The 14,738-nt window shown below is 38.1% G+C and overlaps 2 protein-coding genes across 7 annotated transcripts; one reads left to right on the forward strand and one right to left on the reverse strand.

The window, feature by feature from the left end:
* Positions 1 to 1,768: 1,768 nt before the first annotated feature.
* LOC124379757 (nischarin-like) lies at positions 1,769 to 7,781 on the reverse strand. Of its 6 annotated transcripts, none has more exons than XM_046840322.1 (3): positions 7,588 to 7,781; positions 6,361 to 6,564; positions 1,769 to 2,149 (listed from the first exon to the last, which is right to left on the reverse strand). In XM_046840322.1, the coding sequence occupies exons 1-3, from the start codon at positions 7,615 to 7,617 to the stop codon at positions 2,009 to 2,011; spliced, it is 375 nt and encodes a 124-aa protein (XP_046696278.1). In that variant the 5' UTR covers positions 7,618 to 7,781; the 3' UTR covers positions 1,769 to 2,008. The 6 variants fall into 6 exon arrangements, 3 of the variants coding, with proteins under 3 accessions (XP_046696278.1, XP_046696277.1, XP_046696279.1); XR_006924504.1 differs by lacking the exon at positions 7,588 to 7,781 and adding an exon at positions 6,939 to 7,148 and having other exon boundaries at positions 1,770 to 2,149; positions 6,313 to 6,564; XM_046840321.1 differs by having other exon boundaries at positions 1,770 to 2,149; positions 7,571 to 7,779.
* Positions 7,782 to 8,018: 237 nt separating this feature from the next.
* On the forward strand, positions 8,019 to 10,276 carry LOC124379802 (little elongation complex subunit 1-like). The gene is made up of 5 exons (XM_046840380.1): positions 8,019 to 8,192; positions 8,322 to 8,553; positions 8,854 to 9,022; positions 9,161 to 9,321; positions 10,079 to 10,276. The coding sequence occupies exons 1-5, from the start codon at positions 8,170 to 8,172 to the stop codon at positions 10,274 to 10,276; spliced, it is 783 nt and encodes a 260-aa protein (XP_046696336.1). The 5' UTR covers positions 8,019 to 8,169.
* The last annotated feature ends 4,462 nt before the right edge of the window (positions 10,277 to 14,738 follow it).

Genomic DNA, 14,738 nt, shown 5'->3' on the forward strand with positions numbered 1-14,738 from the left:
AGTCAAGTTTATTTCTATAGCGCTTTTCACAACAGACATTGTCTCAAAGCAGCTTTACAGAAATCAACAGTTAAGGTGAATGGTGTGTATTTATCCCTGATGAGCAGCCATGGTGACTGTGGCAAAGAAAAACCTTGAGAGGAACCAGACTCAAAGGGGAACCCATCCTCATTTGGGTGACATCAAGAGTTTAATCATAAATCTTTCAACAATACAGAACACTGGAGAGTGAGAACTAACATGAGCACTGGAGTATAAGATCATAAGTAATGTTCTTTCTACAGTCTTTGGTATAAAAGTAGGAGCTACTGAGCTCAACATTTGTGATCATCACAGATCCAGCATCAGCTTCTCCATGCCAGAACCTTTAAACACTCCAGGAGTTCCAATGTCAAAACTCCACACATGTAGTGGGATCCAATTGGCACTGGTACGTCTCTAGATGGTTTGGGATGTTTGCGAGTTCGGCATCTACTTCTTCAAAGGTCCATATTCAATTCAATTAAATTCATTTGTACAGTGGAACCCGGTTATGTCGATGTCCTAGGGGGTTGCCAAAAAGCATCGAGATAACCGATGATCGAGATAAACGAAAATCAAAATGGCGGCAATATATTAACGTGCTTGAAATTTCTTTATGTACATGATGTGCGTTAATAAATGAGAATGTGCATGCACGTGTTTTTGGAGGTTTTTTTTACACAACAGCGTTGCTGCGATTTGTTTAATTAAGGCATGCTATAAAAATACATACAGTACATGTTTGTTAACTGTCAGGAATCATCATCCCCAGCTCCTATTTAAACTTAGTCCTGAGTCTACTAAAAGTAGTCCTGAGTCAGTGTAGGAGACTGTTGACATTAACTACAGTCCAATCCATCCTCAAAGCGCCCGTTCTTACTCCAGAATTTTATGGAACCACCCAAGGCATTGATGAGACCCATAATCTGCCCGTAATCTTCATGAGGTGGGACGTGACTGGAGCTGGCCAAACCTCAGGGTGTCTCGGGATGGGGAGAGAAAGAGAAGCAGTGGAGAGAAATTAGCGTAGCTGCTGTTCATGATATTAACAGCACAAGTTGATAATGTGGATGTGATCAGATATTCTGGAGCACAAGCTTATGATGTAAGAGGTAGGTTATGTGTAGGCTTTGCTAAAAAATATACATTTTTAATCTACACTTAAACTGGGAGAGTGTGTCTGAACACTGTCAGGAAGACTATTCCAGAGTTTAGGAGCTAAATGTGAGGATGATCTACCACCTTTAGTGGTCGGTTATGGCTTTGTGTGTTTTTTTTTTTCTCCGCTGTGAATTAATTTATTTGTGTATTTGTTTGTATTATTTCAACGTACACAAGAAGAAAACAAAATGGCTTTTTTTGTAAAGTTTAAATAACATTGGATTTTTCTTTCTTTCTTAAATTTCAGCAGTTTTTATTTCTTCTCATGTCATTCATTTTTTCTTTGCATGTGAATGTGAATGAAAATAAATCACTTGTGTGATGTAATATTTTTGCTGGAAATTGCAATAAAGTGCTTAAAATGTATGCATGTTTTTCTTAATGTACTTATTTAACTTTAACACTTATTTTATCAAAAGTCTCTTTTTCATTATATAGGACACATGGTTTGTATTAATGTTTTATATATATATTGTATTTTACTTAATAATAATAATAATAATAATAATAATAATGGGTTCAGCAGGTTCACAGAATAATTCACGAGTCACTGTTCTATTAACAATAAAACATTTTATTTTTAATTACTGAAAATGCTACAAAAATGTCACATGATAAATTATAATAATGCAAACACACAAAGATACAAATACTATTTCTAAATGATGTATATATTAGTAAGGGGTATATAACAATAAATATAAACATTTATGATTAAAAAGTTCCAAAGTTGGTTTAAAAAACAACCTAATAATAAACAATAGATAAAAATAATTAATCCATAAAAGTAGAATCATAACAACTATATAATATTAGCAAACAATATTTATAAACTGTAAAATAATATCAAGTCTCTGAGTGACTCAAAACACCAGGAAGAAATGGTTAAAGGAGCAGAACTGGAAGAAACAGCAGGACTGGATGCAGATGAATCAGTGGCTGAAGGAGATGGACTTTGACTACCAGCCTGTAAAGACACATATTGTATATTATAATTTAAACATAATAATGATGATAATAATGATATATGAAGGTCTTTTTAAATGACATGAATCTGCATTGGTACATTTACATTAGGTTTGGCTGCTGAATTGTTGCTGAAGGATCCACCAAACCCTGACTTTGTAAAGTAAAAAAAAAAAAAAGGCGACAGAACAGACTGACATTCATGTAAAATCATACATGTGCTGGAAATGTAAAGATCTGATTTCCCTTTTGAAGAAAACAAATAATCTTCTATCCAATAAAAGGCAATATGACTATAAAAGGCTTTGGGGACGTTCCAGAGATAATTGTGTGTGGAGTAAATACTGAAATCTGAAAATAATGAATGAGCAGTGATAATGTAAGTGCAGGCTGTATAATGGTGGGGGTGGAGGTAGAGGGCGCTACAGCAGTAGGAGTGGAGTAAAGCAGGTGGAACACTTACGACCTGGTAAAAGAACAATAAAGAGTGTGGAAAACAGGTTTTATTTAACTTTTAGTCTTGGTATTTTTTACAGATCTAAATAAAAAGAAAGATTTAAAAAAATCTAACATTCAGACATTAATATGTTTAATCCACAATCATCTCTGTACACTAGTGAGAGTCTGAGGGCAGAAGTGAAGTGATACAAACATCTATTAATATAAAACACTAACATTAAAATTAGTAATAAATCCTCCATAAAGCCAAAACTCAATTTAAAAAAAATACACATTTATTGTAATTCTTTTTCTTGCTTGCAGTGTTTTATATGAGTTACACAGGTCATAAATAAAAACTGCTTAAAATTTTAAAGCTTTAAAAAGAAATGAAAAAAAAAAACTTTTACAATGATCTCAGTGGTTCCTCTATTTAATAACTGGATGAGACATGGGTGTAGAGAAAGCAAACATTGTTCTATATGATTAGGGATGTAAACATCACTTTATTGAGATTTGGTAAATAAAAATAAATATTGCAACAACTATTTCTGCATCCCACAGCAGAGGACATTTAAAGCACATGAGTTTGGTCACAAATATAGTTGTGCAGGTTCACAGTGACGTGACATGAAAGAGATGAAAGAGTGCTGCCATCCTCTACCGTCCCAGACAAAACGTCCACTCATCATCCTCTGCCGCCCCAGACGAGACGTCCACCCATCCCCCTCTACCGCCCCAGACGAGACGTCCACCCATCCTCCTCTACCGCCACAGACGAGACGTCCACCCATCCTCCTCTACCACCCCAGACGAGACGTCCACCCATCCTCCTCTACCGCCCCAGGCAGGCGTCCACCCATCCTCCTCTACCGCCACAGGCAGACGTCCACTCATCCTCCTCTACCGCAGCAGGCAGGCGTCCACTCATCCTCCTCTACCGCCGCAGACAAGACGTCCACTCATCCTCCTCTACCGCCACAGACGAGACGCCCACTCATCCTCCTCTACCGCAGCAGGCAGGCGTCCACTCATCCTCCTCTACCGCCACAGACGAGACGTCCACTCATCCTCCTCTACCGCCGCAGACAAGACGTCCACTCATCATCCTCTACCGCCGCAGACGAGACGTCCACTCATCCTCCTCTACCGCCACAGACTTGAAACTGACTTAAACACAAAGTAATTTTTAAACACTACTTTATTAATATCAGACCAGCACAAACTGAATATATCACAAGGATTTCTGAAATAAATAACAAAACAAGCTGAATAATATATTCACAATTAAAAACTAAAGTGGCTTCTGCTGTTGTGTTGAGCTCTTAAACATGTTCCTTTTAAAGCTTAAGTATAAAAACTATCAACAATGTAGAACAGAACACCGGGTTAGCTTCTAGCTTCGTCGAGGCATGGAGTTTCTGGAGGAGCTTCGACAGATTGGAGTTGCTGTTTATCGCAGTAGATATGAGCTTCGAACCAGAAAGACACAGCTTACATTTAACTAAAAAGTTTTTGTCTTCAACTAAAGTGAAATAATGAGCATATTTCCACTTTGAGAAACTCGTCTTGCTCTCGCCTTGACTCTACATTACTGCCGCACAGACCTGAATAAACGGAGACACGCCCACAGTGCGTCTTCTTTGTGTTTACAGTGGTTCATCCACCAATCCTACAATGCGTCTCTGCTGTAAACAGGTTAGACTGTAGTCTACACTTCAGCCGAAATTAATCCCTTTTAAAAAAGTAACTGCGTTACAGTAACACGTTACTGCCCAACACTGCTCGTGCCATTGGCTGAGTGCTTTCATGGAACAGGGTGGAACAGACTACGTGCCGGCGAGCTCAGTCGCTAGAGCATGAGACTCTTAATCTCAGGGTCGAGGGTTTGAGCCCCATGTTGGATGTGGGGCTCAAACTACAATAATGAACTCAACAGAAGAAGCAGCAGCAACTGCACTATAGACACTCTGGAGTTGACATATGGTAAGAAGTCTTTAATGCTGCACACAGAAACCTTGTTAGATTTCAAAACCAACACCTTCACCACTTGGGCATTACATTAAGTCTCATTGAAAAGTCATCATGTTAGATTTTTTGCCTCACCTGAATACCGCACTTCCTAAATATTCTGAATGAATGTTCTGAATGTCCTTCATAACATGTCTGATCTTAACCGAGTGACAAAAATAGAAACAAATTCACCTTATCAGCTAATTAGCTTTCAGCAGTTCTTAAAACTAGGCACTGACACTGACTTCAATAAAAAAAGATTGTGCTGCTGTCATCAAATTCATAATTCTGGATTGCATTTTGTAAAAGACACTCTGGAACAGAGATTCAAAACTGTGCATGTAGTGAATATTGTTTGTTTTCCAATTTGCACATGTTTTCTCAAAATTATAAAATGCTGGGTAGTTTAAAACCCAGTAATTTTACACCTTTTCTTCTTCTTTTTCTGTGTCTTTGATCTATGAGTCTGTCATGGGAAAGGAATAGAGGACACATTGCCACCTAATGGACACTCGTGTAATTAACCCATTTATAAAAATACATTTCTGTAGTAAATCTGTCTGAAAAGTGCAACACCTCAGAGCTCTGCAACATGTTGTTCTATAGACACCGTATTGTTCCTGTTGGCGTGTAGTTCCTTGTGTATGATGTACAGGGTTCCTACAGGTTTCTTCAAGTTAAATTCAAGACTTTTTAAGACCCCGCAGGAACCCTGTATTTAAGACTTCGTGGCAACAACGTCCAAAAAGTTTAAAAAGATCTTTCTGAACCTTTTGGATCTTGTAGAAAGCACAAGACGAATCATGTTTCCTAAAGAGGTAATGTGAGTTCTAATGTTCTTCCTCTTCGTCCCAGCAAAACAACTTTCACCTCAAGTAAACCAGATAATGTTTGTTTCCAACGTTTTTCTATGCATGAAACACTTCTGTACATTGTTCACTTCACACAGTAAAGACTTAACAAGAAACCACTATCACACATTGATGAAACGCTGTGAGCAGGATTCAAACCTGCGTGGGGAAACACCATTAGATTTCAAGTCCAACACCCTCACCACTCGGCATCACAGCAGTGATGAAGTTTGCTGATGTCTTGACTTGTCTACAATTTCCTGAGATTTAATTGAGAATTGAACAGTGTCTCTGGCAGACTTTGGCACTTTTCTCACCATTAAACACAAGACAGTTTGAGTTCCATTGAGTTTTACTGCTCAGCACAGCACAATTCTTAAAGTACAAAAGAAGTGCAGATAATCCAGTTTCCAACATGCTGCTGCTTTCATGGAACAGGGCAGAACAGGCAGCGTTCCCGGCGAGTTCAGTCAGTAGAGCTGTAGTTCCACACAAAGGTTGTGATTATAAAAAACCTAACAGGAGAATGTGTGCCTGTAAGTAAACTCTGAGCATGTGTACACACATCCTGGAGACACAGAAGGTGAAAAGGGGAAATAGCGCCACAGATGGTGAGGTGATGAACTGAAGTCAGATTGTAAGAAGTAAAGACGCTGCAGAATGAAAAATGGAGGAAAGAGGAGAAAACAGTGAGAAGTGAGGAGAAGATTCATTAACTAAAATACTCAGATAATAAAATAATCGATAGCTGCAGCCCCAAATATAACTACTAAATACAGTTATTGTTGTGTGTGTGTGTGTGTGTGTGTGTGTGTGTGTGTGTTGTTAATATTGTGTCCTTGTAGATCTGGAATTCACTCACAGATGCTGAAGGAGCTTTAACTGAATTTTAAACTTGTGCTGGTTTCACCTCCACAGCTGGAACTTGAGCTGCAGCTGGTTTCTCCTCCACAGCTGGAACTTGAGCTGCAGCTGGTTTCTCCTCCACAGCTGGAACTTGAGCTGCAGCTGGTTTCTCCTCCACAGCTGGAACTTGAGCTGGATGTGGGTGGACTCTGGATGTGGTGGTTCCTCTCAGTCTCGTGCTCCTTATGAGATTAAAGTGTTGATGGAGCTGTAACACAACAGAGACACTGCTCTTACACACTGCTGTTAGTCTTTATGCCGACACCAGCAAAATTCCCCCCTGATGCTGACTGAAATCCCCTCATATGACCAAACCCACCCTTTATATTAATAGATTACACTTTATAGCTGGTAAAAAGTTTGCAGTCAAGATTCTCTTTTGCCAAATTTTCCGCCTCTTGAGATTTAAATTGGACGAATACAAACTCTTTTGTCTCCGTCTTGTAACCGACAACCTTCAGGAGAGACGTCGTGTCAACACACAATTCATATTAAACAGATCTAATACAGGACTTTAGTAGGAAAAAAAAAAGTTTGGACCCCCCTGGTGTAAAGGGTCTACTATATTCTACTACTACTTACACACTTACCAGCTACCTGATGTTCAATAGTAGAAAAATGTTTAATAGAGCGACTGTACGACTGCTGGAACAGTGAGTTTCCAAACTTTATGGGTTTTTATTCTCTTTGAAACACTGAGTTTATTATTTATTATTAGAGCTGCAACAACTAATCGAATCGATAATGAAATTGGTTGTTAGTGAATGCTGTTATCCTCATCATGTGAAAATAGTGCAGTTTAATGAAGTGTTATTGTGTAAACTGTTTGTTTGTAACTTCGGGACAGTCTACAACAGTAACTTATCTGTTCTCAATCGTGATTTACTGCGGCTTTACTACGTTCAAATGCTTGTTTTCAATGCTTGTTTCTTCATTAGCCTCATGCTAGCCGGGTTTGCTAGCGCTGTTTTTGTGTTAACTAGTTTCTTAGAATATTTGACACAAATTGACCCAAAGACGAATACATTCTATTATTCTTTATTAAGATATTTATAATTTATTTATAACTCACTAAATGTAGAATAATTAACCTGAGGATGAAACCTATTGAAGCTAAGATTAGTTAGCCGGCTAGTTAGCCTAGCTCAGTGGTTCTCAAAGTGTGGGACTCGGTGTTGCAAAGAGAATAAAACCCATAAAGACTAGAAAGTCACCGTTACAGGGGTCTTACAGTCGCTCCATCCCGGCAGAGGGTCTTCATCCTCCACCTGGAACACGGAGTTTCTCCCGGAGCTCATTACTGATGATGCAGAGTAGTGATGAGTCGGTTATGAACGATTCCTTGATTCTGAACGAGTCTTTAATGTGACTCAGAAGAACGATTCCTCTCAAAGAGTGATTCGTTCATTTTCTACTGGACGCGCGTGAGCAAAGCATCGCAAAATCTCCGTAGGTTATGTAGATGAACTAAATGACTCAAAAAAGATTCGCTAATTTTCATGAATGAGATTCAAAGAACCGAGTCACTAAAATGATCCGATCTTCCCATCACTTTTACAGCGATGACCCCGTTGATCCTAGAAGCTCCGCCTCTCTGGTAGCGTCCGCGGCTCTGATTGGTGCATCAATTTTCCACTACGCACGCAATCAATAGAGACCAAAAAAGAAGTTCTCGTCATAAAGCCACGCCCCATTTCCATGGAAACCAGTACACAAACAATCTTTTTTTCTGGCGAAAGGACATTTAAGACTGCTTGTGGATACTTTTTGAAATATTTCATAAAAATATACTTTATATACAAACATTTTGAAGATGCAGGACACCAACACAAACAAGTAAGTTTCTATTACTGTTTTTACTTTATTTATACTGATTATTTTCCTGTAATATCACATTCCCAGTGTATTATCTATACTGTAGAATTGTCTGTGTCATGTGATTTGATCACATTTTGTTCATATTAGAACAAAGAGAGCTGCATCAGACATGCCACCACCCAGTGCTGCTAAAAAGCCTCGACTTGATGCTGAACACACAAAACAATCCCTCATCAGTAGTGCATTAAAAACACTGCAGGATTCCTGTGATGATCTTTTATCTCCAAACTGGATTGATGCACTACTTAAAGGGAAATGTGAACTTCCTTCACTGACAGATGAAGAAAAATCTGTCATTTCCAAGTTTTGTGTGAACGAGGTCAGTTATTATCTTCTGTTTTATTAGTGTGCATTCAATTCTTTAGCTGTGGATTTGAGTTTTCTCATTTTAAAAGTCAATCCATAATTCACTGGTCCTGATGTTCTGAAATTGAACAGTAGATATGATTTATCATGTAAAATGTTTACTCAGGTTTTGGTTTATGCAAAGTCTAGTAGTTTTCCTAAACCTAATCTACAGTCAAGTCTTAACTCCCTAATATTTGTATTAAATACATGACTTGAAAACATGTTTGATTTAGTCGGATGTTGGTTGATTTTTTTCTTCCGTCTCATTTAGTCGTTGGCAGAGACGTTTCTGAAAGCGGTTTTGGAGAAGATCAAGGCGGAGAAAGAGTCTATGGGACATGAACTCCTGCAGTCTCTCTGTAGGGTTTATGTGGGTTTGTGTCAAAAAAGAGGAGACTCTCATAAAGCACATGCCCTCGCCTACAGATTTCTCAAAGAAGGTGAGATTATATTGACATTTCATTATATATTTACAAAAAAAAGTGATTTAAAGAAGCCAATTGTGATCTGTTTTGGTTTTGTATTTCTTCCTATACAGTGTATTTTAAATCTGTGGTATCATTTTGTTTCCTTTGCAGACTTTTCTCAAGCCCCAAAACTGATAATGGTCATGGTGACAGCATGGCCAAGTGTTTTCTCCTGTAACAGCCCTTTATGCAGAGCCATTCACATCGTGTGCAAAATGAAGGCATACGGAAAGATGTATTATTTGCTCAGCAAGTTTCTGCACTGGGATACAGTAAGTAGCTGATTCTCATCACAACAGTTATCAGAACAGTCATTAAACATTATTTTTCAACTGGACTTTTCATGTGTTTTACTGCATTCTTAATCTACTTTTCATTTCCAATGTCCACGTCATCTATGGAGCAAATTCATTATAAATTCATGTTGAATTAAATCAATAAATATTTAATTTCTTTCTTAGAGAATTCAAGCTTAAAGTGTTACAGGACATCACTATTTTAGTCTTTTTATTAGTGTGAGTAAACGCTGATAACCAGCAGAAACTGCACTTAACTCCAGCGTTAATGATGCTGTTTATGACAAAATGATCAGATCAGTGCAATAAACATGCAGTCTAATAAATCTGTATTTCATAATATACTAATAAAGGAAGTGATATAGATCCATGTGACACTGTGCTCACTACTGAATAAACAAACTAAATCTGTGCCTCAAATTACACACTCATGTACTATTCTAGATCATTATTTACCTCTGCTACTGTCTGATACATAAACCCTTTAGTAACGTGCTATTTTGCACGTGTATTTAAATCTTGGAGTCATTTGGAGGTTATTTTCTAGGACTCCTCCTTACATAAGAGTAATAAATGGAGGTTATAAAAAGAGCAGAATGCACAGTTACAGCTCTACCTCACTATTTCAATCATCTGCACTTGTGATTGTTTGTGATCTTTCAGTTATGATCATATTATTGTAAACATTGTTTCATTGATCTGGTTTTTAAATAAATGATGTATTTTCTGCCAGGAGCCTCCTGGAGACACCTACAGAGCCATCACCAGCACACTGAAGGCTCTTCTGAAAGACAAAAGTCTGACTTTCCAGAAAAGCAGTTGGTATGGTGATGATCTCTGTCCTGCTGCCTGGGACTACGTATTCAGCCTGGACCTTCTCTGTGCACAACTGGGCTGGATTTGGACCGTCTCCCATGTTATACGGTACTGAATGTTAAAGTGCTTCAACATGTTTAATTCTCATCTTTCTAGTTTTTTGAACATTTAATAAATTGCAAACCGGCAAATGTGAGACTCATATGAGACAGTGTTTGTCCCAAATACTGCAAATTTTCCCATTCTTGTTGCATAAACTTACAATTGATGGTATTCTATTACTGCCACAAAAACACTTAATATGTCCAATGTTTTATTTATCAGAAAAAGTGTTTGGCTCATCTTGAACACTTGGCTGAAACAAACACAAACAGAGGAAACACAGTTCAGAAACGTCTCTGTAGCAGCAATATTCAGGCTACTTGGTAAGTTTCCTGTAAATCCTGTTTTAGAGCATTATCTCACATTATTTCTGGATTCTTCTGTTTTCACGCATCTTCTTTGTCCATCTCAATCAGGGCGACTTGGCCAAAATGGCCTTAAGGAGAACGTGGCAGCATCGGTGGAGGATCTGGTGAAAAGCATAACTGAGTTCAGGGGACAAAAAGGTATCACTAAAGGATCAATTAAACAAGTCCTTTATCAATCTTTATCTTTATTCTCTGATTTTTAGTTCTCTATCAACAGGAAAGTTCTTTAGCAAGTCCTAATGTTATGATGGATTTTGTGTGCAGATTTGCCGTGGGAGGTGCAGCTCGCAGTGGTTTATGCCACTCATGATTTGGCACCCAGCAACCCCAAAGTCGCTCTGAACGCTTTACAATCATGGAAGAAAGACCTCACAAAGCCTGTTCCTCCAGCCGTCCCCAAGTGCCTGAAGCAGATCAGCTTTATTTGTTCTCACATAAAGTCAAGAAAAATGATTACATTAAATAATGTTTAATAAATTTTTATTTTTATATTTTTGTACATAAATAAATAAAATACATAATAGATCTGCACAGTGTTATTGATTGTCTCTTTACAGTGGTGGGTCGTGCATTTCACACCCAATCATCTGCCTTCAGTCCCAATCATCCACTTAATAACATCAATATGATGCCACAGCTGTAGAAACCATCATTATTATACAGCATATAATACATGCAGTATAACAGAGCGCATACAGATTCTTGTGCATTTTCCCTGCATTACAGTTTTCCTGGTGTTTTGAAATTAAATCAATTTGTGTTTTTGCACAGATTCTACAAAGAAAATGCAAAAGTATAAATGGCTCATGAAAAAGCTTAATAACTTTGGGTTGACCTTTATATAATGTCCTTTATACTGAAAAAACTTTCAAAATGAACGCTTTAATAACACATTCCCCCACATTCATTTTAACAGCACAAATTTAATTAATGAGCAATTAATGCAGCACACATTTCTCCATTTTTATTAAAAATATAAATAAATAAATATTATAAAAAAGAGGTGAAATGAAAAACCTTTATCACAACACACATTTATTCACAACATCCTTTCTTTTACTCAGATATTGTTAGATTTTTATCATCATTGTTGGAGAGGTTTTCTATACAAGCTACGATGCCTGTGGTGTCTTTTCTGATCAGGGAAGAATCACACAGCACACAGAATGGTGCATATGTTCTTCTTCAGTTTAATGCAGTTAACAGACAAGTATACATACACACTGGAAAAAAAACAGAGCTAAATCTGTTCCTTATTGGGTAAAAAAAAACATAGTAATCAGAGATGTGTGAACCCAGACAAAGACTTTCTGTGTACCTGACATACTCACATCATAAAGATCCTATAAACACTGAACATAAAACATAGGAATGTGTTTAGAGAACCAGAGTGGGGCCGATCTTAATACTCACAGATATGAAAAAAATAAAAAATCTCCAGTGAAAAATCAATTTTCATCACTAAACAAGGACCAACACAGCCCTTTATGCAGAGCCGTTCAAACTGTGTTCAAAATGAAGGCAAAGGAAAAGGAATTTGCTATAGAGCCAGGAAATGAAACACCAGTGGAAGGTTGAAAAAGCCACACCATAACAAGAAACAGGTTGATGTGTTTCTCAAATTTTCTTAAAGTCTGTTACACCAAACCATAAACAATCAGACAGTGTCATGTTACGCTTTCAGGCTGCACAAACCTCAACTTTCTATTACAATATGATGAATTTCTTTCAACTATGGTGATGGTTGGATGCTGGTTTGTGTTGGTTGAACACTGGTTTGTGATAGTTGGATGATGGTTTGTGATGGTTGGATGCTGGTTTTATTTGTATTGCGCTTTTAACAATGAACATTGTCTCAAAGCAGCTTCACACAGATAATGTGGTGATAAAAAGTGAATAGGTTCTTGTTCTAAGTAAGTTTGTCCCTGATGAGTGAGCCGGTGGCGACTGTGGCAAGGAAAAACTCTCTGAGATGTCGATAGGAAGAAACCTTAAGAGGAACCAGAGTCAAGAGGGAACCCATCTTTATCTGGGTTGCACCGAATGTCCATCTATAGCAGATACACAATGCCGCAGGGCACAGTGATGATGACCAGAAGCAAAAAGTAGTCCCGAGTCGATGTAGCAGACTGTCGACACCAACCACAGTCCAATCCATCCTCAAAAGCGCCCGCTTTTACTCCGAAATATTACGGAACCACCCAAGGCGTCGATGAGAAACCGTCCCAAGCTGCACAGAGCGGCCTCCAGCCGAAGAGAACACCATTCATGCCCGGACGAAGTGGGAAGATCCACGGAGGGGAGAGGGGCAGGAACAGTGGTCTTTGGAGCCTCAGGAGCATGTTTAACTCAACAAAGAGAGAGTAAGAGAGAGAGAGAGAGAGAGAGAGAGAGAGAGAGAGAGAAGAGGATGACAGGAAGAGAAGGATATGGATTATTAAATGTTTTTATTGCTGTATGAAAATTAATATCACTGTGCAGTTTTGACTCTGGCAAGACTCGCTATGGCAGCATAACTAAAAGGGAGAACCAGAAGGTAATACAGACATGAGGGATCTCTGGGATAAGAGACGACCCACCACACCACCGTCAACAAACCTGTGTGAACATGTGAGAGTGAGGGGACGACAGCATACAAATATACCAGTTTACCAAACACTCTATATCCATGCTCCCTCCAGATCTGAGCCTTTACCTAAGAAAAAATCTGATTAAAGGCTTGACTAAATAAATGTGTTTTTAACCTCGACTTGAACACTGAGACTGTGTCTGAGTCCCGAACACTTATTGGAAGGTTGTTCCATAACTGTGGGGCTTTATAAGAGAAAGATACACACCATTTACCCTGACTGTTGATTTCTGTAAAGCTACTTTGAGACAATGTCTGTTGTGAAAAGCGCTATAGAAATAAACTTGACTTGACAAGGTCTTTAACAGCCGTACATGCTAAAACAGAAACACCATCCAGAGATGCTACGTAATTGGAAAGTTTGCTTCTAGCTGCATGTGGTCCTAGTAAAAGTACTTCCGTCTTATCTGAGTTGAGCAGATATACCAGGTGCTGTAAGCTTTTTTCTTTGCTTATATGCAAAATTTAATCTACTGTGGTGGATAAAGTATTATAAAAGTTGAACTGGAATAGCAGGAAAGGCATATAAGCAAACAAACACGCTGACAAGCAAAAATAAATTGGCAATTTTGAACAGCAATTCTCGCTTATGGCCATAGCACTCTGAGAACGTGTAACCGTATGCTTCTGTGGTCTGCGTTGTGTTGAAAATGGTGATAAACGACAGGAGAACACCAGATTTGGTCTGCATAGAGAATGTATTTTTATATACAGATTGTCACAACAGTTTCAGCTCACACACCAGTAACACTCTTCCGCTCGGGAGAGAGAAGGAAAAAGCAAGCAAGGGAAGGGAAAAAGGAATGGAGGGAAAAGGCGGGAAGGGGAAGAAAAACAAAAGGATAACTAACAAACAAGGCCAAAGTAAAAACTAAATAAAATAAAAAAACCAGTAACTCCATACACACTTATACAGAGGAACATATGAAATGCAACAATATTGATTTCAAATATGGTTCGCCAATGCATACCTGCATAGAGAATGTATTTTTATATACAGATTGTCACAACAGCTTTAGCTCACACACCAGTAACACTGTCAACAAAAATAACATCCCAGAGTTCATCAATTCACATGTTCCTGTGTGTGAATTACTTTTTAACCAATGCTAGGAATTAATCTTTAGCATGGAACACAACATACCTCTTCCACTAGGGAGAGAGAAGGAAAAGACCGTTAATTAGACCCTTTTTTAAATGTATTTTACCAAACACTGATGATTTCAGCAAATATAGAACCACAGTGAATGCATAAACAAGAAAATCTAGTAAAATAAAACTATTTCAACCTTGTTACACTCACCCCCACTAATTTCACTAGATTTTGCATAACATCATGTACAACATACAAAAGAGTAATTTAAAATCAAAGAAAGAAGAGAAGAAGGAGGAAAAAAATGTATACACAAAATACTCAACTCTACAGTTAAATTACCCAGCAATCAGGTGTAACCCCTAATCATACAGACTGAAGAAAG

Source organism: Silurus meridionalis, chromosome 26 (genome assembly GCF_014805685.1).
Source record: "Silurus meridionalis isolate SWU-2019-XX chromosome 26, ASM1480568v1, whole genome shotgun sequence".
Taxonomy (NCBI): Eukaryota; Metazoa; Chordata; class Actinopteri; order Siluriformes; family Siluridae; genus Silurus; species Silurus meridionalis.